Here is a 22,175-nt window from a genome sequence, read left to right as displayed (position 1 = left end):
CATCATCATCATCATCCATAAATGAGTTCCGAACAGATGCATGCAGTATGGGTATGTGAATGATAAACAGAAGTTGTCCCCACGGTCCCAGCTCTGACACAGTCCTCCCTGTTTCCTTGGTGTCAGATGGCAGATGACTCCAAGTACAGATGCTAAGCAGAGTGCAGGAAATGCCTACTGTGAAGTCTTTACTATGACATGTGGGTAGGGCACCACCAGGGTTATAACAAGAATGTGGGACCAGAGTTACACTGTGTACTATAATTCTATTGATCCTGCAATCTGCCAACTATGAACAGCTCATGTATTCCTAACCCCCCCCCATTTATTACTGTTAACACCCTCTCCCTTTCTTAATTTTACAAACACACATTTTGTGATGACTGTAATCTAGAACTCTGTGTTGTTTCTCACACATCTGCAGTTACCACTTCCTAGGTTCACTGCTGAGAAAACAGCAGCCAGACACACAGCAGTCACATCGAGACACACTGAATGAGGAAGAATAAATTAACATTGACAAAGGACACACTGATCACCCAGATGGACACCTCTTTCCTAAGATGACTTGTGAAATTACACATCTCCACCGCTATGTTGCCAGGAAGAGATTTTCTCTTCATTTCTCACTTATAGTAGTAGAAATCTGTAATCTAATTAGATGATGTACCAGCCCTCAATATCTGTCAACCAAACGATGTGCAGAAATGTGTGGACCAGCTCTGGCACTCTGCTCAACAGTGTCCCTTTTCCGCTGTCAGCAGTACTGTTGGCCTCTGCTAATATAATTACATTGACTTTTATTCAATTAAGTGCCATCCCTCGCTTAGAAAAAAAAAAAAAGCTACTTTATCAATTGATTCAGGTGTAATGCAATAATAAAGATGAACTCATGGCAGTGCATTAGCTCTCCTGTTCATAACTTCAGTACACGGGTTCATTCATGGTAGTCGATTTCCATTATGCAACCACAGTTCAAGAGAATTGATTCTTTTATGTTCATTTCTTAATCTATTTCATTTTTGTTTAATAATCCTCCTAAATGCCATATGCAAAACACTTGAAGTGGGGATGGGAAGAGCAGGCTGTGGAAAGCCGGCTGGCTCACTCTCAGGATAGTGGGCCTGGGGATTCTCTAACAAACTCACATAGTACCACTGGAGTGGGGAAAAGGGCAGCCAGGCAAGGAGGGAAAGAGGAGAGTGCTGATCCCTCAACAGGTTAGGATGCGGCCTCCACAGCAAAATGGACAGAAGGAAGGCAGCACTTGACTTTAACACAGACCTATTGTTGGGACTCTCCAGTCAGTCAATCCAAACCATTTAACTGTCATAAAATACTGTCCTCAGGAGACCCAAAGACCCAGGGTTAATAGCAATTTGAAGAATATTATCCTTTCATTTGGATCAGCAAAACTGCAGAGGTAAAAAGAAAGGGAAGATGAAAGGAATACAGCAAGAACTCTCACCTACCGACAACCAGATGTAGCCAGAAGGGTATCCCAAAGGGGAAGAGGGGCAGAGGGTGCTGGGATCAAGGAAGTGTTGGACATGACAACTAGAAAAAGGAATCCATGAAACAACCCATTCTGAGTTCTCTAGGAAAAGAGAGTTTTTTGTTTTTTTTTTACAAATAAATTTAGCATCCTGAATATTTATCTTCAGCAAAGAAGGAGGAATAAGCATCAATAAAAATCTAGACTAAGTTAGAACTTCTTGTATTTTATAAGAATGTGAACAGTATAAAAGCTGTTTCTATTTGCTCTGATTAGGTAGATGACACAGATAAATGGAGGCAAATTCCTCTGGAGGGGGAAAACAAAAGGTTGATGGTGGAGAGAGAAAATGAGTGCATAGGTATAAAGCGTAAAGATTGACAGGACGGTCCAAAATTTAGCCCCAAGAAGGTTACTTTCAAGAATTAGAACTAAGTCAAATCAACATCGAATGTCCTGAAGATCAAGTAGAAAATTCTGCACGTCCAACATTTTTAAAAGCACCTTTATTTGTCTTCAATTCATAAAAGGCATAAGTCTTAAAGAAGCTTTTCCCAGAAAGTGCCCCAGGAGGGAAGAAGACAACAATCTCAAGGAGCAGCATGGTACAGGGAATTCAAGAACAGACAGTGGTGACAAGGCAAAGGTTAATTCTGGGGCTACTAACACCCCAGTGTGGTACAGAGGAGGCTACACAATTAGGGCAAGAAAAAACCCTCTAACTTGGGCTATGCTGAAATTCTGTATTCTTTCTACACTGTGAGTTTACTAAAAGCCTCAACAGAAGTTAAGATCACACAAAAAGCAAAAAAGTAATAAAGTTTTGAATTGGGTGGGAAGGCGTCAAAACCCAAACTTCTTTTTTTCTCATTTGACATGCTGAGTGAAAGTCCTTTAACTGGACTGCAGTGAATTACCAGTCTTTTTTTTTTTTTTTTTTTTTTAATTGTTTGTTTGCTTCTCTGATGAAAACCTTACCATGCAACCACAGAAGGCATGAGATTCATCAAATGTAGTCAAGTAAATGCAAGTGCCTTTTAGAGATGGAAAGTAAGTACCAGTTTTGGACTTCTCTTGGGTCTCTTTTTATCCACTTATTCAAAGGCCTAGTTTGACTTAGTGCAATGTTTCATAAAAACTAAAATTAAAAACAAGAGCAGTTTATTTAAACAAAAAGTGTTTTGAGTTTTTAAATTTGTCTTTACAGGAAGAGAACTGGGTTTTGTTTTCAAAGTCTCACAACTGAGTTAAGAAATTAGACTGTGGCAGTCAGAAATGGAATAGTGAATCAAGCTATAGCTTAATGAAATGTCCAACACTTAACTCTTAATTCAGTTTTGAGCCACTCTAAACTTAGTGAATTGAAATAAAACACTTGGTAATTAATTATAAGACCTTGGGTAAAATGGAATTGAGGTTCCACTTTGGATCAGATTTTGCCTTTATTTTCCTGCTTGACTCTAACATTCAAAACACACACACACACACACACACACACACACACACACACACACACACATATACATTTCTCCAATGATACTGTCCAGAATAATAATGGTGATGCATACAGAGGAGTTACTGGTGTGTGTATGTGTACACAGACATCACTCAGTATTCTGTTCCAGCACCCCCAAGATTTGTAGATGCTCAAGTCCCTTAGGAAAAAGGATGTAGTATCCCCATAAAGCTTACACATCTCCCCCGTATACTTTAAATCTTTCATAGATTACTTATGATACTTAATATAATGCAAATGTCATGCAAATTGTTGTTGTACTGTATGGTATAGGAAATGACAAGAAAAAAAGTCTGTGTTTAGTACAGACACAGTATTCTTTTACTCTTTTTGATCTGTGGTTAGTTGAATCTACAGATATGAAACTTGTGAATACAGTCAATTATATGTATGTGTGTGTGTGTGTGTGTGTGTGTGTGTGTGTGTGTATGGAGAGGGAAAATATATAGAAGAGAAATTTTTATCCAATCCAGGTAAATCTAGATGTCAGTTTTGAATAAATTGTGAAACTACTGAATCACCAGTATTACTGAACAGAAAGGTAAATTTGCTATCCAAATTCACAGAAATGAAAAATCAAAACCTCTGCCCTTCATTAGTTCTCTTCTTATCTAGGTTGCTATAGCTCTATCTATTGTACTTACTTCAATGTTTTTGTATTAACATTTATTAAGAGTGTTGTGCATTCTTCTCTGTGAATTAAATGACATTCTGACAATATCCATTTCTGCAAAACTAGTACTTGCTCAACTGGCTATTATTTACGGGTTTTCTCTAGAAGGTCTGAACACGACCCCTTAGTTGGGGAAGAAAACTCAATGTAGAATTCTAGTGGATAATTCTCAAAAACCCCAAAAGTAAGGAAATATATATCAAATGCAAGAAATAAAAGCTAAGCAAATTCTTGCAAATTAAAAGTATAAAATTCAGTCATTTCAATCCCTTTCAATATAAAACAAATCATTCATACTGGTCACGCAGACAGTTCCCTCTACATTCAAATTATTCACTTGAAGATAAGCTCCCACCAAACTCTTTAGGGGTTTAGCTAATTTACTGCACAGATACGGCACGTCTGTTGTAATAACAGGTAGGATGTATTGGGGTCGACCATTTATCAGAATTAGACTTCTTTTCTCAATTCACAGTGAATTATGCTGCCTACACGACTCCCCTCTCTCAGAGCCTGCCATCCCCTTACGGCCCCTAATGTGGCAGGCAAACAAAATTGACAGTCTCATCTTGTCAACAAGGGGCGATTCTCCTGAGAAGCCATTTAACTTTGCAGAGGAAGCAATGTATTAATGTGCTTGTCCCAGGAATGTTAATCATCTTCAAGCTTCCGATCTAACTTTGACGTGAACGAAATCACCAAATTTGTTTACTAAATGAATCGTAATATGCTAATAAGAAAGCATGACATATATGGAAAAGCCAAACAGATGGTTTGTTTACTCCACTTTGCAACTTTATAAATGTTGTAACTCTGAAGATGTTAGTGAGAATTATTGGGTTGTTGGCAGAGGCAAACGTGTCTTTCGCATACTAAATCTGGCACTACAGTTAGAAAACAATTTGTCATTGCTGTGGAATGCATAAAAAATGTTAATGTAGCCATGGCATTTGGGAAGGCAGATGGGTAGATGGAAAATGTGTATGTGGATGCTCAGGTTAAGTGCAGAATTGATATCCAACAGCCCTGTTCCCTAACTGTTTTACTTTTGAGTTGTAACTGACACATGGAGGCTTCTCCAGGGTGCTGATTATTCGATAGGTACCTGTTGCACTGTAATGTGAGATGAGTGTTACGTTGTGAATAGGATCATGTTTTCACAGCATTTGGAAATTTTCTCAATCAGGCAGTTCATATGGTGCTCCGTTTACTACTATTGTTTGGTAAGAAAGAGCAAAGCTATGAGCCTGAACATCTTTTAAGGATTTACTGGGAAGAAATCTCTGCCATAATCTAAGTCTTCTATTTACTCTGGACAAACTAATTCTCGAGCCATCCATCCCTCATTCTATATTCTAACTGATATTATTTTGTAGCACAATCAATATTACACTAAGGCCTTATCCAGAATTCTGTGGAAAATAAAACTACTAAAAATACTTGGACAAAAGAATGAACATAATCTAACTTACACCTTTGTTTAAGTGATGTCAAAACTACCAGCTGAAACATGAAACCTTCAGTTAATTAATGCACCTATGCCACTGAACATTTCAATTTTTAGAAACATTCAGATGATTTTTTTGAAGTTTATTTTACTTTTTGTTCATATAGGTATGGTTGGACGTGCAGAATTTTGCATTAAAGAGATGCTTATTTCTCCTGATATGACAAAACACCCCCAATGTCCTAGACCTACATACACATATTTGTGGTCCACTAATGTGGGATTTTGTGGTGTATCACCATATAGTACAGAATTTTTTACCCACCTGCAAAACAGAAATGAGAGAGCAAAGTGATCTAAAGAACCACTGCGTTCATCTTGCTGCTCAAGAATCACTTTGGAGCAAGAAACATTAGCAGCCATCCCAGCCTGGCGCTTATATCTCATTGGAAACATATCCTCATTCCTGACCAACAAAGAAAATTTCAATAAAGTACTTTTACTGGTTTAACAACGGTGAGCTCCTGGGATTGTCAAAGTGCTAAGCCTTTTCCAAGGAGAGAAGAAATCAGCAGCTCAAATATAATTAACCTTCCATTCTCGATGCAAACTGCCACGCACAGGAGCTCTGCAGTCTATTAGTGAAGTTATAATGGCCAACAGGCAGAAGCAAAATTGGTCAAAAAGTTGGCTGCTGCTGTCATATTTTTGGAATTATGATTAATGGTACTAATAATGTGGATGATTACTGATATGTGTATCTCCAGCAGTTTATCATATTGCTCTGGCTGCCTACGTCCACAATAAACAGGATGCTATCATTTACCTCTTTATTGAAGGCAATCCTTCTCTTGAAGGAGCATATTCTAATTACTTCGTAATGTTTTATGTCTTAAACATTTTGCAGCTCTGGACCTTGCCAACTGCTTCGTGTCTACCATTGATTAATTACTGAATGTTTAATCAAAATTTAGAACCTAATGTAGCCATTTATGAGCACACCACAGTGCCAAAGTAGTTAGGCTCTGCTCCCAAGTTTGGAGAGTGTTGGGTTCAAAATCAAATCCCAGTCATGCAAGAGGATCCAAGAATTTCACCTTGGGTGCTCTGAGGTTGCCAATTCCATCTCTGCTGATGAATGGAAGGTAATCTAACTACAGGGTAAACAGCATCTCTACCTACCCTCTCGCCTCTGGATCTCCTTTTCTTTTCCCCCAATTCCCTAATCCACAGACCACCTTTGCTGGCTGCTTCTGAGAATAAGAAGGTGTTCATGAACACCCCGTCATGAGAACATAGTTTTGAAGTGGTTAAACAAGTGAAAAATAATTTTCTGGGACAAATACATAAGTTTTTTTTTTAATGTGGATTTTTTATGGTACTGTCATACAACCATTCACCGTTGAAGTTAAGTGTTTTTTTAATACCATTACTGAACTGCTGAAATGGATGCTAATATAGCTTGGAGTGCTAATGTCAAGTCCTGGTAATAAAAAAGACAGACTGCTGAATGAAATAATTTCAAGTAAAAAATAGAACAAAAGTGCTCTCTCTCTTGCTCTCCACTTTTATTGAATTGGGACTGACTGAGCCAATTGCTTTAGAAGTCTGTAAAACACAATTACTAGTGAGCGAACTGACCCACCAGTGCCCCCTCAGTGACAGAGGAGACTAAAAAGGCAGCAGAGTTACAGCAGCCCCCCCTCAGCTGGCCATCAGGCCTCAAAGGCTTCCTTCTGAGGGCCTGTTGTTCTTAGTGCCCAAATTTGTCTAATTTTACTTACAAAATCTTGTGATGGTCCCATCAATGTGATAAAGTAACTTCATACATCACTTTCTAAGATGGAAATGTCTCTTCTGGCAATTAAGGATGATCTGTCTTTTGATATTCTTATTTATGTGGGTGTTTATGTATAAGCACACATATACATTATGTGGGTGCATTTAGATTAGACTGTTAGCATAATTTCTGCATGACTGGTCATAATTCAGATTGACATATGCAATAGCAAAACTGAGGCAGCAGCACATACACATGTTCAGGCAGAATCACTTGGCGTTAGCCTCCCCAGCCTTTCCTTAGGTAAAGTCAAAATTAGAGTAAGCAAGAGAAAGAATTAAGCTGGAAGTGGGTAACATTTTTTCCCCCAGTTAATAAAAGAAGTAATAAACTCCATAAAGTATTAGAGTTAAGATCACTAACACTTTCAGGCATAACAGCTTTTTACCAGAAATTTATACCTCCTGTTTTAATTCAGGTAGTTTGCATTAGGACATAAAATCAAGGTATTTTTTTAAAGTGTAGTTTTATGTGAAATAACTGAGAAAAAAATTGTCCTTTCCTAAAAAGTATTCTTCTTCATCTGACTTAACTTGCCTGCCTCTCTCTCATACACAATCATCCTGGCACTTGAGAATCAAAGTCACTGAATCCCTTTTTTATGACACTGTAATTTTTTGGCAAGTGTAAACTCCTTTCATATTCTGCCATACTCATTTATTTGAAGCTCGTGGGAGTCTTATGTCAAAAACATTAAATTATTTCTGAGTATGCTTTTATAAAGAGAAAAAAAAAAAGAAATGCTTTACAGCTCAACTTCCAGTATGAAATTTAAATACAGAAGGATGTCTCTGCTTCTCTTAGTAAATAACAAATGGATGACTTTCATGGAGAGTTGGTAGAAGCCTTTCAGCTAGGAGGGAACAGATCTTACCCATGTCACTGGAGCAAATGTTCATGGGGTGAGTGTGCAGTCTTGCTGCCCTCTTCCCGGTGGAAAAATGGTCCACATGTTTTAGAAAGGACAGCTTGTCTACAAAAACAAGTTTCTCAGGTGAAAACTGTGTATGAAGACTCGTACCAATTAAGTCTACTGTAGGAGCATAGAATCTGTTGAACCAGAGGGAGGTAGAAATCAGGAAAAGGATCTTTTCCAAATGGTGCTATCATGAAACACTACCTGAGCACTCAGTACCTGCCTTCTTCTCTATTATTTTTGCCAGAATTTTCAAGATAATACTGGTGAGAAGAGCAGCTGTTTCCTTTCTGGAGGAGGAAAAAAAAATAAGAGCTATGTGGAAGCATTATGTTTGTGCAGTGGAAGTGATAGAGCCACAGAGAGAGATTTAGTGTTAAATCCCATCTACAGACATTCATAAAAGTCTCTCTGCATCATGCAAGGGAAATCGCTAGCCCTCCATTCAGCTTTGTTGCCAGATTTGGCCCATGGTTTTGAAGATGTGGAAGTGACTGGTGAAACTCTTGTGGTGGAGGAGTGAAAGGTCAGCAGAGGCTTAAATGAGCTTGTCTTGCATCCAGCCGGGCCAGCAGGAGGTCATTAGGAAGACTGGAGGCTCACTTTAGGCTTGACAGAGTCTCTCCCCATGATACAAGGAGACCGTTTTGCTCATTGCTCTTCTCCCAGTGTATAAAAAGAACCCCAGGGACAGGAATGACACAGAAGTTTATCTTACTACTAAAGTTTTGCTTGAGGAGGGCACAACTAGCAATTACTCAGGAGGGGGATTTATTTTGTTTGTTTGCTTTTGATGGAAAGTAATGGAGATAAGTACAAAAGGCCTATTGATCGGCTGGCGCTATTGTGAGACCAAATAGAGTAGCAGGGGAAAAAATCTCTTCCTTAACATTTAAAAGTCAGAGGACCTGCTCAACTTCACTGCATCAAAGAATTTTGGAATTGCAGGGTTGTAGTTTGACTGGGAAATGAAATTGTTGCTCCCTTAAAATGTTTTTTCTTGTACGTGGAGAAATTAACATATTGTATTTGACAGCTAATTAGGTTAGGGCAAATATACTAATAGTTGTCTTGAATTGGTGCTAAGTGGCTCATTTCTTGGAGGTAGTGCCTGGTGAAATTGTGTGTACTTGCTGAAAAGCTCACTCTAGAAAAGTTCTCCATAAGTTTCCAAACATAAAAAATGATGGAAAAAATGAATGTTGCTCTCCCCGAGAAGGTGATAACAGGAGGCAGGTAGCATGTTTTCGCATCTTCACCTCTGTTGTTAATGTATGCAGTGGCTCATCAGGGGTAGCTCATGTTAATTTATTCCTGTACACCTGTACAGGGCTTAAAATCAGGTAATAAGACTAGCAAAAACTATACATCTCTGCTTTTTAGCTATAGCTACCCAGAGGCCTATAGAGGAACAAATTTAGTTCTGGAGACATCAGCAGGTTTTAATAAACCAAATACAGATGTCTTACTCCATACAAATCAAGAAGTTTACATGTTTAAATCTGGACTGATTTAACTAGCAATTGAGGAAGGTTCACACTTGGCACCAATGGCTGCCTCATATTTATTTATAAATCACCCTAAGCAAATATTTTGTTTTTAAATTTATTCATGTGGCTGGATCACCTTCCCTACACCTTGAAGATCAGATTATGCTTACCTTCCTGATAAAATTCAAGACAAACCTTAGCAATTAGTGGCCACTGCTCTTAGAAGTAAACAATAAAGGTGGCGAAACTCAACAAAGAGAAATATTTCTTTCTATACACATATCTAGTTTCTGAGAAAGAAGTCCTCATTTTAGTTGCTGGTGTTTTAAAACTGCCAATCACTAAAACAGATAAAAGTACTTGATGACATATTATCAAATACGAAGCAATGTTAGGGAAGAAGATAGAAGTCTATATTTTTTTCCTAAATAAAATTTAAATTTAACTTATACATGGGCTTTCCTTATATATAGGTAATCCATGGCCAGTCAGCCTTCCTCAGGATCAAACATTTTAAGTCAGAGGATGAAAAATGACCAAAGTTAACTAAGTCTTACTAATTCTGACTATGATGCTGTCTTCAAGAAAATTCTCTTTCTGAAGATTGAAGGTCCAGGCCAGTTAGTTAGAATTTCTTCTTCCCAGGGACTATTTCTTATATATACTTCAAAACTAAGTTCCAGTCTCTTACTCCCTGACAGAACCACATCTCAGCAGCAGAAAAATCAAGGGATAAAGGAAGAAGCAATTTCAAAAGCTAATACTTCATAGTGTTATCAATATACACCCGAACACTTCAGCACTCACCTTGGAGGAGGACCAGAGTTCTTTACAGAGAAAATTATTCGCGTTTTACTTTCATTGCTTAGAATAAAAGTTATTCCAACAGCCACCCAGTGACTGGGATGAATTAGATTTTGTGTCCCTTTGCTTGCTCTTTGTCATGAGTGTGAAATAGTCCTCTTGTGAATTTATCAAACACACACTTACTTACAACTACATAGAAAAGGATGCCTTTGGCACTGCTGCTTAGAATCCTCAACCTTAACAAACCTTGTGCCTCTTTCTCCTCCCTGTCACATTTAACAAAGAACATTCTTGCTTTTCAAAAAGTCTTTAATTTGATCTTATAAAATCCAGAAGGACCATAAGCAAAGACCTGGGAATATTTTCCACCCGACTGCCAAACCTAAAACACTGTACTTCACATCTACGTCCATCTTACTAACATGCTTATCTGAAGAACAAAAACACCAGCTTCCTCATGTCTGCCTTCTTGGATGAAGCCCAGAAAGACCTGTGGGTAACTTCTGGTAAGGTTTCTAATCCTGAAGACAAGAAGGCCACACTGTGAACAGGAGGAAGAGGACGATTGTGCAGGCCATACCAGGGGCTCCCTGGCAGCTTACATACTCCAGCCGGCTCAAGCTCCCTCAGTGCTTCATCTGCACACAAGGTAGACACTGTGGAGCCAAGGATGAATGAAACTCAAAACTCTGGAGAAAGAAAGAAATGGCTACAGGGAAGCAAAATTAAAGACAAACGAAGGTTTCTTTGGCAAGGTCTGTTGGCTTAATAGAAAGGTAAGAAAACTTAGCTTCACAGTTGAGTGGAAGTGTAAAAAAATAGGGCCATAAACTTCCTGTCATTCTAGTGACTCACAGAGTAAAAGCAAAGAGAAGAGGAAGAGAAGGTTAGCCTAACGGACAGATCAGAGATGTGATCCAAGAGGCTTTGTGCACAGGAGATTACATGACAGGCTGCCATTAGATGATGGAGTGACAAAAGAAGGCTGAAAGAAGTAGAATTCTGTTCCACAGCCCACTCTGCTGAGATGCCTAAAGAGGCCGCTACCCAATGGCGTCACTGTTTCTGGTCATTTGATGGTAGCTAGCCTCAGTGCTATATTAACCCAAGTCACAGATAACAACAAGGATGAATACTTTTCTTCTTGAAGTATCAAAGTCCTCTCCCCCCAAGTTTTTAACCTAAGATCAAAAGATTTGGATATTTTTAGAAAGAAAAAAAAAAATCAATCTGCAATATTTTTTCTATTTGCTCTTCTTCAGTTATCAGGTGTGACAAAATTCTAAAACTTAAAAATATTAGGGACAAAAATTCAACCAGTCAACTGTCTCCCAAAGTCTGCTATCTCCTGTGAGACAGAACACACATGAGAACACATCTGTACCATTCTTCCCACCTGGAACATCCTGGTTATCTGTCACTGGTTTAAGCTTCTATATGTCTAGCCACTGGCTAAGCTCCCACATCCTTAAAATAAAAATGGAGATTGAAATAGTCTTTGGCCATCAATTAATGTTTTTTCTCTGACAAACCAACAGCATGCAATAGTGTCTCCTTATGCATTAAGGACATAAACATCCTAGCACTTGTGCTTTTTAGTGGCTGGACATAAATGAAAGTACCAAGCTTTAGGTATGTAGTCTTTTTGGTCCTACAGCTGTTTATTCTGGTGTTATGACCTGTAATATTTTCAGCAAACCAGCTAAAACTCTGATAGGAATTCATGCAAATAAGCATGAATTTTGGCTTGTCTTCAAACACTCCATTTCCATAAATATTTGATGCAGGTTTTCATGAGTCTTTTATTTTTGTTAAAAAATTTCAATGCATTAACCTCATTATCACTCATGCACTATTTCAAATTTGAAAGAATGAATATTACTCACAAACTTAGGGGAGGTTGGATAGAGTATTATATTTTATTATTCAAAGTATATCTATCTTACCTGACATATTCTGGAACCATCAATGATAACTTAGAAATTAAAATAACTTTGTGACAACAACCCATTTTTACAGAACAATATAAATGGGGGTGAGAAATCTTTTATTAGACAATAGATTTCTCTTTACAAGCATGTTTTGCATTGTATAAGAAAACCACTTATTCTTAGAGATTTTACTTTTCATAGATTGGGCTCCTTTTATTTCAGTAGAAAGGAAATTTTAGATATATACTCACATATAGGTACACATATGTGTATATATATATATATATATGTACATATATGGCTTTTTAAAAAGGGTTCATCTTTCATGTAAGATAAAATAGAATATTTCAGAGACATATCACTACTTTTCCATAGTACTTCATTACAGGTTGTTTTGTCAAGAATTCTTCCCAATTGATAAGCACTAGAAAATGGGTTGTGGCTACTTGGAAACTTCTTCATTAATTTTGTTTCTTCCACATACATTGATTTTTGCCATATACTAAAATTTTCTCTAAAAATATTTTAAAGAGACAACATAGAATCCTAAACCATGATCCAATATAATGGGAATAACTACCTGTTACCTGAGCTGGACTGGTGCAGTATGTAAGTGATCTGCTCACAAGCTCATCTCCATAGTGAAGGGTGACCTTGGTATCTCACCAATGACCACCTTGGCACATTCCGTTTATATTATATTTTCTTTAAGTTTAATAAAGAACATGGGAGGTTTAGGACAAGCTGCTTCTGTTTAAGCCCAACTGTTTCAGAGTTGCTGCTACATAGCTAGGGTGTGATGTCATCTGAAGGCTGGACATAATACGTTCAACCGATCCTACAGTACATGCAAGCCTCCCCTTCTCTGCCTCATTCCCATGGCAGACTACATTTTAGAGATATGCTCAAAGACATCATGAAATTAAAATAAAGAAACCCACACCGCCACATCTTGCCCCCACATCAACAATGACTTTGGCTTCACATTTTCTTCTGATATTTTCATGACTCTTAAAGAATTTAAGGACATACTAAATACTCATGTAAGGAATGATAACATTTCTGGTTATACCTACGGAGATGCAGGCTGTCTCGATGTCCTGGACCTATGGTTCTTTCCATCCGTAAATTTCTGTTTCTATATTGGATAAATATGTGTGTATGAAGATAATTTATTGATTTAATTAAAAAGCCACAAGGCAAAGCAGAAATATATATATTATATATATATATATATATGACAGAAGCTGCGGCTTCTAAGTAAAGGTAAATGGGGAGGCAGGGAACTGTGTACAGTTAACTGATTCACACCTAGATGCATGGAAATACATATGCACACACACATGTACACAGCACACAGAGAAAAATGGCGTGCATTACTGGGTAAAATGGCATATGATTCTGCATGCTTAATCATAACAAGCAACAACTGCAACAATCCTTTATGAGCATGGCAGCTTAGTTATCACATGGTCACTGTGGACAATCTTTACAGTGCATCAAAACAGCGAGGTTGGACCTTTTAATGTCAAGTCCAACATGACTGACACTGGCACCCTCCACCCTCAGCAGGAGCAGCCAATGGAGATTTACTGACCTGTCTCTGCTTCGGCGTGAGGGGAAGGCAGCATTGCAGCCAGCCACTGTGCAGACGTGCATCTCTTTTAAGTGAACGTTTCTGTAGTGAAGCTTCACACTGTAGGAGCTTTTGAAACTCTTCTTGCACACATAACAGATTTTTGGGTCTGGACTAGAACACAGGTCACCTTCTGGGGAGAACTTTTGAGGACTGGCATAATTCAGGGACGATGCAAAACTTTCGTGTAGGGCAGCCATGCTAGCCCCCCCACCGTTGTATAGTCCATACTGGCTCATGTAAAACATGTCATAAGTGGGATCTGTGAATTCTTCCTTCACCTTGATGACATCCTGGTGAGAGGGTTCACTGTGGTTCTCATCAGGCCTCTCACTGCTCATCAGGACTTTTTCACTCACCTCACTGTGAATGTGCTCTTCCCCTTCCATGGATTCCTCACCCAGTTTGGGCTCTGAAGACTCAGATTCGTTCTCATAGTCCCGCTCGGGCTCCTGGTCCTCAGAAGTCATGCTGTCAGCCCTTCTTATTTCAGTCCTTGAAATGCACCTGGTCCTGTTATGCTTAGAAAAGTCCTTCACCGACATGCCTGGGCTCATCTCCTCTTGGGAGTGGCAATGATTGTCATGGCTCATGTCATTGACCACAGCTCCGCCATCGTTGGGGTCATCATCTTCGTCATCAAACTCATCGGCGGTATCGATTATTTCCTTCTCAATCTTTACAGGCATGCTTGACTTCCTGGGCTTTTTCTTGGGTGCCAGGTCGGCACTAGGCTCAATGGTGGCCATCATCACTGCTGGCACTACTGGCTCAGAGGGTGGTGGGGGGTGCTGCTCTATGGTACCACTGGTTGGAATGATGGGACTGGTTGGGAGGGAGGTTGGAGGACTCACCATTTCCCCTGGAGTGAGTAAACTTCTATAAAATGGAGGAACAGGCTGTACAGTCTTTAGCCCAGAAAATACCAGCTGGCTAGGGAGAGGATTCTGTAAGACGGGGTCTAGTGGGGGAGTGGTAAAACCCATTGGGGGCCGGCCAGGACTCGTGAGCGTGAGATTTGATTTCGTACTCGCTATGACGGGGGTGGCAGCTCCTGATGTGGCCCGAATTAAATCTTTGTCTCGGTTATTTCTTAACATAGGCATGTGAAGGCGAGGGTTGGGGTTTGCACTGTGCCGATTTCGGCTTCGGAGGGAGCTAAAGACCATGTTGCAGCCTTCGATGGTGCATCGATGTTTGATCTTCAGATGGACAGCATTGTAATGAATTTTGAGAGTACCTTTGTCATAGAAAGTCTTCCCACATGCATTACAGAACACTCTTCCCTTCCTGGAGGCCGACCCCATCCTTCTCATCCGGTGAATCCGGAATGAGCTTTTTGGGTGTTCAGTTTTGGTGAGATCACTGACTGGGGCAGAATTCTGAATAGGGGAGACACAGGCTGGCTCGGTTTTGGGCTCCACATTGGTGATGCTGGTCAGGGCATTTCTATTTGGTGTCTGATCATTCTTATAAGGTGTGGGAGACACTTCAGACTCGCTGCTCTCATTATATTCATTCTGGGTTGAAAGGCTTGGTTCCCGCAGCCTCAGTCCTGGTTGCTCTAGAAGTAGCCCGTTTGGAGGCAACCCTAGCAGAGGGGCTGAGACAGGGTTTATGTACTGGAATGGAAGCAGAAATGCAAGGCTGTTGGGGATGTTTTCGAAGTGATGAATGCTGGAAGGATTGCTGTTCTCTAAGTGAGCAAGGAGGCTGGGACTCCTGGTGCGATTATTGCTCTCAATGAAAGTCCTTATATCTGAGTCTGTCTTTGAAGATGGTACAGCCACGGCCTGCCCTTCTTTCTCCTGAATTGCCATCAGCTCCACAATGGATTTGGTTTCTCCAAACCGCAGAAACTGCTGAAGGGTGATGATTTCCTCTTCTCGAGACATGATGGCCCAGCGGTCCAGCACCTTGCCGGCAGCATCCTACAGGCCACATCAAAGAAACAACAAAGACAAACACAGAAACTTATTGATTGTGCATAATTATCCACTGCAACTGAAGGTGCTCTCTCTGCTCGTGAAACACTGAGAGCGAGAGCAGAAAACAACATGCAAGCACTGTTAATAAAAATCAACCCACAAAGCAAACTTTTCTGCCATGCAAATGTAGTAATTAGAGTCACAGTTAGAGAAACAGATTGAGTTTAATAATGTCAAAGCAAACAAAATGTAGACCACTGGGGCTCTGTGATCTAAAATGCCTTCAGTACTGCTATTTTAACAACAATGATCTATGTACTATGCAACTATTTAGCATATATTAGTATAAGACGTGAACTCTTGCTGTGCAACCCAGTATAAATGCAAAAAAAAAAAAAAGGTACCTTAATCCTTATTAAATAGTGACACCATAGGAAGGAATTAAGTACAGTTTGCAAAATTTACTTCTTCGATACAAGCAGACATGAAACTGGATTCAATGATGGAAATTCCTTTAAATGGGAGTTATGTGCATTTCTGAATCAAAAAGATGAATAAAGTAGCATTACCCCTCATACTCCCCTCCCTAAGCTGTATCTTTTCTTTTTAAAATGGCTATATTTTAGCATCATTTAAGAGTAGGCAATTTCATGAGGTAGAATCAGGGAAATATTATTTGTGAAAGGTAATTGTACTTTTCCTGAAAATTGGTTGTAATCCTATGATTCAAAGTTTGAGTTAGACTCAAAGTATTTGACTTCTTATGATCTTGTTATAAATGACAGTCATAGATATTTGAAAAGTAAACATGTGATGGATTTAGATAGAATAAATGTGTAAAAAGTTGTCTCTTAGCATCCTCCTCTGATAGCAAAGGAAGTCCACAGAGACTACACATCAGCAATCATCAGACTATGTGTTGTTAAATATACATTAAAAAGCATTTCACACTTTCATTTTTGCTAGTAACTATGAGATTTGCCTGAAGGTAGGACTTAAAAATCCTGCAATGTAATGTCAGGCAATCCATTTCAGCGTGGATTGAGAGAAATCTATTTAAACACTTACATAATGACTCTATCATTTTAGAAGGCATCATTTCTTAGACCTACCAGGACAGGGTGCTTTGCAACCCTCTGTGAATGACACTTGCTTCAACCCTGACCATCAGCTTAAGAAAGCATAAAATCTTCTTGAAAAACAAAAGAGAGCTCGGTGCAGCTCAGTGGCACAGCATGTGCATGGCATGTGCATAGCCCTGGGTTCTATCCCTAGCACCAGAACAAACAAACAAACAAATGATAAGACAGTTATTAATTACAAAAGGGAAACTCATAATGTTACATTAGGCAAATCTAACAGACACCACCTTAAAACAGATATCAAAGTTAACACCACTGGTGGACGTTAACATCGACATCCCGAAGGGATACATTGGGAGGGGCACGGTCTCACTTTTGTGGTATTCTTGTCAAAACCTTACCTCTCCCAAACATGGGAAAACATCAGGCAAACCAAAACTGAGGGGCATTCTACAGAACAGTGGTAATACTCGTCAAAGTGTAAATGTCAGGTAAGATTAAAAAGAATAAAGAATGGTTAGAGATAAGATGAGACTACAAAAACATAATCATGCAATTCTAGATTAGAAAAGGACATTACTGGGAAACCGACAAAATTTGAAGAAAGTCTCTAGATAGGTTAATATTTCCATATAAATCTTAATTTTCTGATTTCAACAACGGTATAATGATTACAGGAAGATGTTTCTCTAGGGTAGCAGGATGAGGGATATAAGGAACTAAGGAACCTGTACTACTTTTGCAATGGAAAGTCTTTCCTCAGCCTTTGAATACAAAATTCCATCTAGATCACAATCATGCCTTGAGTGGTCACAGATAGTTTGATTAAGTAGATATCTGTCGTTTGTTTGAATTTGAGGGGATGGGGGGTATCAGGGATTGAACTCAGGGGCTCTCGACTACTGAGCCACATCCCTAGCCCTATTTTGTATTTTATTTAGAGTCAGGGTCTGACTGAATTGCTTTAGTGCCTCACCGTTGCTGAGGCTGGCTTTGAACTTGTGATCCTCCTGCCTCAGCCTTCTGAACTGCTAGGTTTACACTGCTAGGATTACCACGCTCACCTTGAATTATTTTTTAAAGAAGCTCTGATAGTTATGTTCTATTCTCCATAAAATTCCCTCCTAGAATTCTGTCATTTTACATCAACAGTATGTGTGGTGCACACATAAGGGCGTCCATCCCATGAAAACTGCCAAATACATTTATCTCTTCCTCACTGAATAGATAAAATTGGACTTCAGTTCAAATATTCCCATATAAGTCTGTGCTCAGAACAGTCATATAGTGATGTGGGTACAGAGTGACTCCAAATGATCCTCCAGGATTGTTGAAAATGCGACAGCTATTTTTAACAAGATAGATACTGATTTCTCACACATCATTTTTTTGTTTGTTTGTTTTTGGAATGGCGGAGGGACAGGGGATTGGTATTGTAGGTACATAAAAAAATTAAAATTGTGATTTTATATAGTTTAATTTCATTTGCACCTCATCATAGCTTCCAGAGCTCTGTGAATCTTTAACAGATAAGAAATTAGAGGTAAAGAAATATAAGAGTGCTCGTTAAGTTTTGCCAAGGCACTGACCTCCAGGCTACAACTTGAACCCAGAAATTTTGACTCTAAGTTCACTGTCTCAACAGTGTGCAGGACTATTATTTTGTGATGCCATTTCCCAGGTCAGCATGTTGTGTCTGTGACAGTGACAAGCAGGACTTTTTCTGAACAGTCAGTCCCCAGAACACTGTAATGTCCACTTGTATGACATTTTTAAAATCTCTTCTTACCATCAATCTACTCTTGATCACTTTTTCTGGAGCCTTTCATTATGGATTGCTTCCTAACTGTATAAGGTCTTTTCTTCCCAGGTAGCCTACACCTAAATCTGCATGTCAATAATGGCGGCCTCTGTTATTAAAATGAACCTCAGAAACCATAGCAACTGGTCCCACCCACCTGAGGCATCTCTTTTCCCTCCTCCCAGTTTTCTCCCCCCAGCAATGCACAGCCAGGCCCTCTGGTTTCTCCTTTCTCTGGCCCACCAAAACTCCAGCTGCTATTTCTAAAACCACTGCCCTTAGTCCAGATTAGCTATCTCTGCTAAAATAGAGACTGTGGTGTTAAAGTCACTTACTTTGAGTAGAAAAAATTCCGGTAAGCAAGATTCAGAACTTTGCTAATATCTAGCCTCATAAAAGAGAGGATTCACTTATAGTGGAGACAGAGGGGGCAATTTATACTTATAGAGAAGTATAACATAGCACTTTTGCAAACAAAACTACTCACGAACTGCACAAGTATCTACACATGCCTTCAAATTTCCATCCCTGTGATGGGGTACCCCTCTGGCTCCAGGTAATAAGAACCACAGAAATTCTTTCCAAAGAAGTTATCACTCATATTTTATCAAGATTATCTAATACCATCAACATTTATAATTGGAAAAATTGCAGAAAGAAACAAAGTTGATCTTCATAGGCAACACAAGGAGCCAGAAAACTCCTTTGCTGAGAACAGCTATCAGTTTTGGTATATCCATAGATGAATTGGTTGAAGGGAGTTAGAAACCAGCAAAGGGAACAAGGGGAGCCCAGGGTTTTTTTCTTTTTTTTTCTGAAGATCTTTGTAACAGAAATAAGCATGATCTGGTGCAGTGATTCTTACACACCACCACAACAACAAACACAAACTTGTCTACAAGTAATTCCAAGTAAACATTTGAAAACCTTTAGGACGAATGGAAACTATTGCAATAACTGAAGACTTATTTTTCTTCTTTTTTTAGAAATTTGTTTTTATTTTATTTAAGTATTGACTCAAGAATGACAAAAGGGAAAAACTAGTTTTCCTTATGGATAGTTTAGATGATCAAATATACGTTACCAAAGTGAATAGGAATTATAAAAAGAATCAAATGTTATCATGAAATGAATAAAACAAAAACCTCGTAACTTGATATAAAGATCTTGACTACTGACCCAGCCACACCAGGACACTGATCTTGTGCATGAATGAGTTAACATTAGGATATGTATCTGAACTTTTCTCCTTCCTAGGCAAATTTGTAGTTGGTGAGTCAATTCCTTTATGCTTTCCCATTTGAAATCAGAGTTCACTGATCTTCAGTCTGTTAGGTTGGGAAATATTTTACAAAATGAGGATAATAAGACTTATCCTATTAAAGTTAAATGGAAGGTATTATTATAAGTATTGATTTCCTGTGAAAATAATAGTACACCACTAATTAAAAATTTAGTAACATGAAATAATACAGACTTATAAACCAGTTTTATTGGGCTTAGGAAAAGTATAAAACACTTAAAATAATTTACATCTGAGCATATTATATGAAAATCCTTCCTTTTATTATTTCATGGGAACTGGTAGATTACTTGTAGAAATTTGGCATTCAGTTCATACATGGCTCTTCAGAAGACCCTCCCCCACACTATACCACCCTTACCCAGTGCTGGGGATGGAACCCAGGGCCTCAGGCATGCTAGGCAAGAATTATACCACTGAGCTATACCCTGAGCCCAGAAGAGCGATTTTTAAATAACTTTTTGTTGTAGATTAGCTGACATGGTTTAAATGGTGTTATTAGCGTCCCTTTTCATATCAAAGCACCTAAAGTTTTTAAATCAAAGTATAATAAGGTTGGTTGGTTACTCTTATCTGGGGCAGAGGGATAATAGAGAAGGATAGGATGTAATAAGGTGGAAGAAAACCAAATAAGAGTCTTCGGTATAATTAGGTTGTCAGGTGACCTCAAGCTCAGTCTAAGAATAAGCCCACCTGTGGTCATGTCACAGCAAGGAGGAAAGCAAATTGCCTGCTTTGTGTCCATGGAAGGAAATAAGGGAGGAACACCAAACACCACAAATCTAGGAGCTATTCATGCCAGCATTATTTAAATTAGTAAGAAATAAGCAAATGGTTTAAAGACAGACCCAATATAATTTAGTTTTCTAATCTATTACAGGAGCATCATTCAAATTGAAGGTATAATTTAAAAGAAAATCCTAAAACAGATAAAATTAAAATACTTCCTTTTGGATATAATTTTAGATCTTTTTTCTTTAATAATAACTTTATTTATTAACTTTTTAATGTGATACTGAGATCAAACCCAGTGCCTCACAGGTGTTAGGCAAGCACTCTATCATTGAGCCACAACCCAGCCCTTGATCTTTCAATGAAATGACAGTAAGCTATAGGGACTACAGGCCACTTAGAATAAAATCAGAGTTTTATGAGATATGTTTCTGATTTCATGTCTAATTTTTCAAAACATGCTTTATTAAGAAATCATTCCATCATAACCACATTGCCAATTAACTTTCATGACCAGTTTCCTGTCAAGACATAGTATGTTTCCTTAGATTAATTCAAATATCAAGGTAAGAGGAATGTTTTGGATAAAAACGACAGAAATCACCAAATTTCAAGCCTACCTATCTTAAGTACTCTATCAGATAAAATCTCATATTAATTGCTGAGTTAAAAACTAATGGGGCAATGCTATGCAAAACTTAAGTCAAATTTTATCAGGTTTTCTAGATATTTAAGTATTAGGACAAATTTTTGGATATCAATACACTAAAATAGTGGTCAATAAAAATGAAAAAATTACTGATGCATACCCTAACAGGGATGACTTGCAAAAGCATTTGGGTCAGACACAAAAAGAACATATTCTACCATTCTAATCATAAGAGAAGGCAGGACAGAAAGCAGTTTAGTGGATGCCACGCTGAACATGGGGGTAAAGGGACTGACTAGACAGAGGATTAGGGAACATTTTTTGGAGTGATGGAAATGTTTTGTATGTGAATTCTTATTGAAAATAATATACTGTACTGACATTTCTGTGACTATATGGAATGTACATTTGCAACTGGTGGGTTCTGTTGTATGTAAAGTAGACCTCAATGAAGTAGATTCTAAAATTAAACCATGAAAATTGCATGATATCTCACATTAATAACTCAATTACTTTTTGCCTCTTACATTCTATTGTGTACAAACATAAACACACATTTTTCCATTCTCTCCTGTTCACAGTGTGCATGACAATCTCTTATGACACAAGGAGTAAACACATGAATTTTTATGTAATTTTTACCTAGAAAGATGATTTCTTTTCTAATATTTTCACATGGACTCACAGTAGTATATTACTAATTTAGAAATATTTTTAATATGTCAGAGTACAAGCTTTGTATTTTTTTTTAACTAATGGAATGTAATCATGAAATTTTGGAGATGCCTACAGAACTACCACCAATGAATGGCAGACATGCACTGTGTTAATGCACCTTCACACTGAGCAGTCTATGACATGCTTTCCCTTGCCGCCTCCTGCCTGTGCGCAGGCCACCTCTTTAGGTGGACATGTATCAGGATATGACT

At 38.5% G+C, this 22,175-nt stretch overlaps 1 protein-coding gene across 8 annotated transcripts in view; it reads right to left on the bottom strand.

Annotated features, from left to right (window-relative positions):
- Positions 1-22,175, bottom strand: part of Bnc2 (basonuclin zinc finger protein 2) — a 418,137-nt gene that overhangs the window by 4,293 nt on the left and 391,669 nt on the right. For 5 of the 8 annotated variants that reach the window (XM_076845948.2, XM_076845947.2, XM_076845950.2 and 2 more), the window contains 2 exons: positions 13,713-15,682; positions 13,188-13,253 (listed from right to left, as the gene is read on the bottom strand). In XM_076845948.2, the coding sequence (XP_076702063.1) occupies positions 13,188-13,253; positions 13,713-15,682 (2,036 nt within the window). The remainder of the gene's footprint in view (positions 1-13,187; positions 13,254-13,712; positions 15,683-22,175) is intronic. The other 3 variants (XM_076845949.2, XM_076845951.2, XM_076845953.2) reach the window with 2 other exon arrangements.

The sequence above is a fragment of the Callospermophilus lateralis genome, chromosome 2 (genome assembly GCF_048772815.1).
Source record: "Callospermophilus lateralis isolate mCalLat2 chromosome 2, mCalLat2.hap1, whole genome shotgun sequence".
Lineage (NCBI taxonomy): Eukaryota > Metazoa > Chordata > Mammalia > Rodentia > Sciuridae > Callospermophilus > Callospermophilus lateralis.
This window is presented reverse-complemented; position numbering and strand designations above follow the sequence as displayed.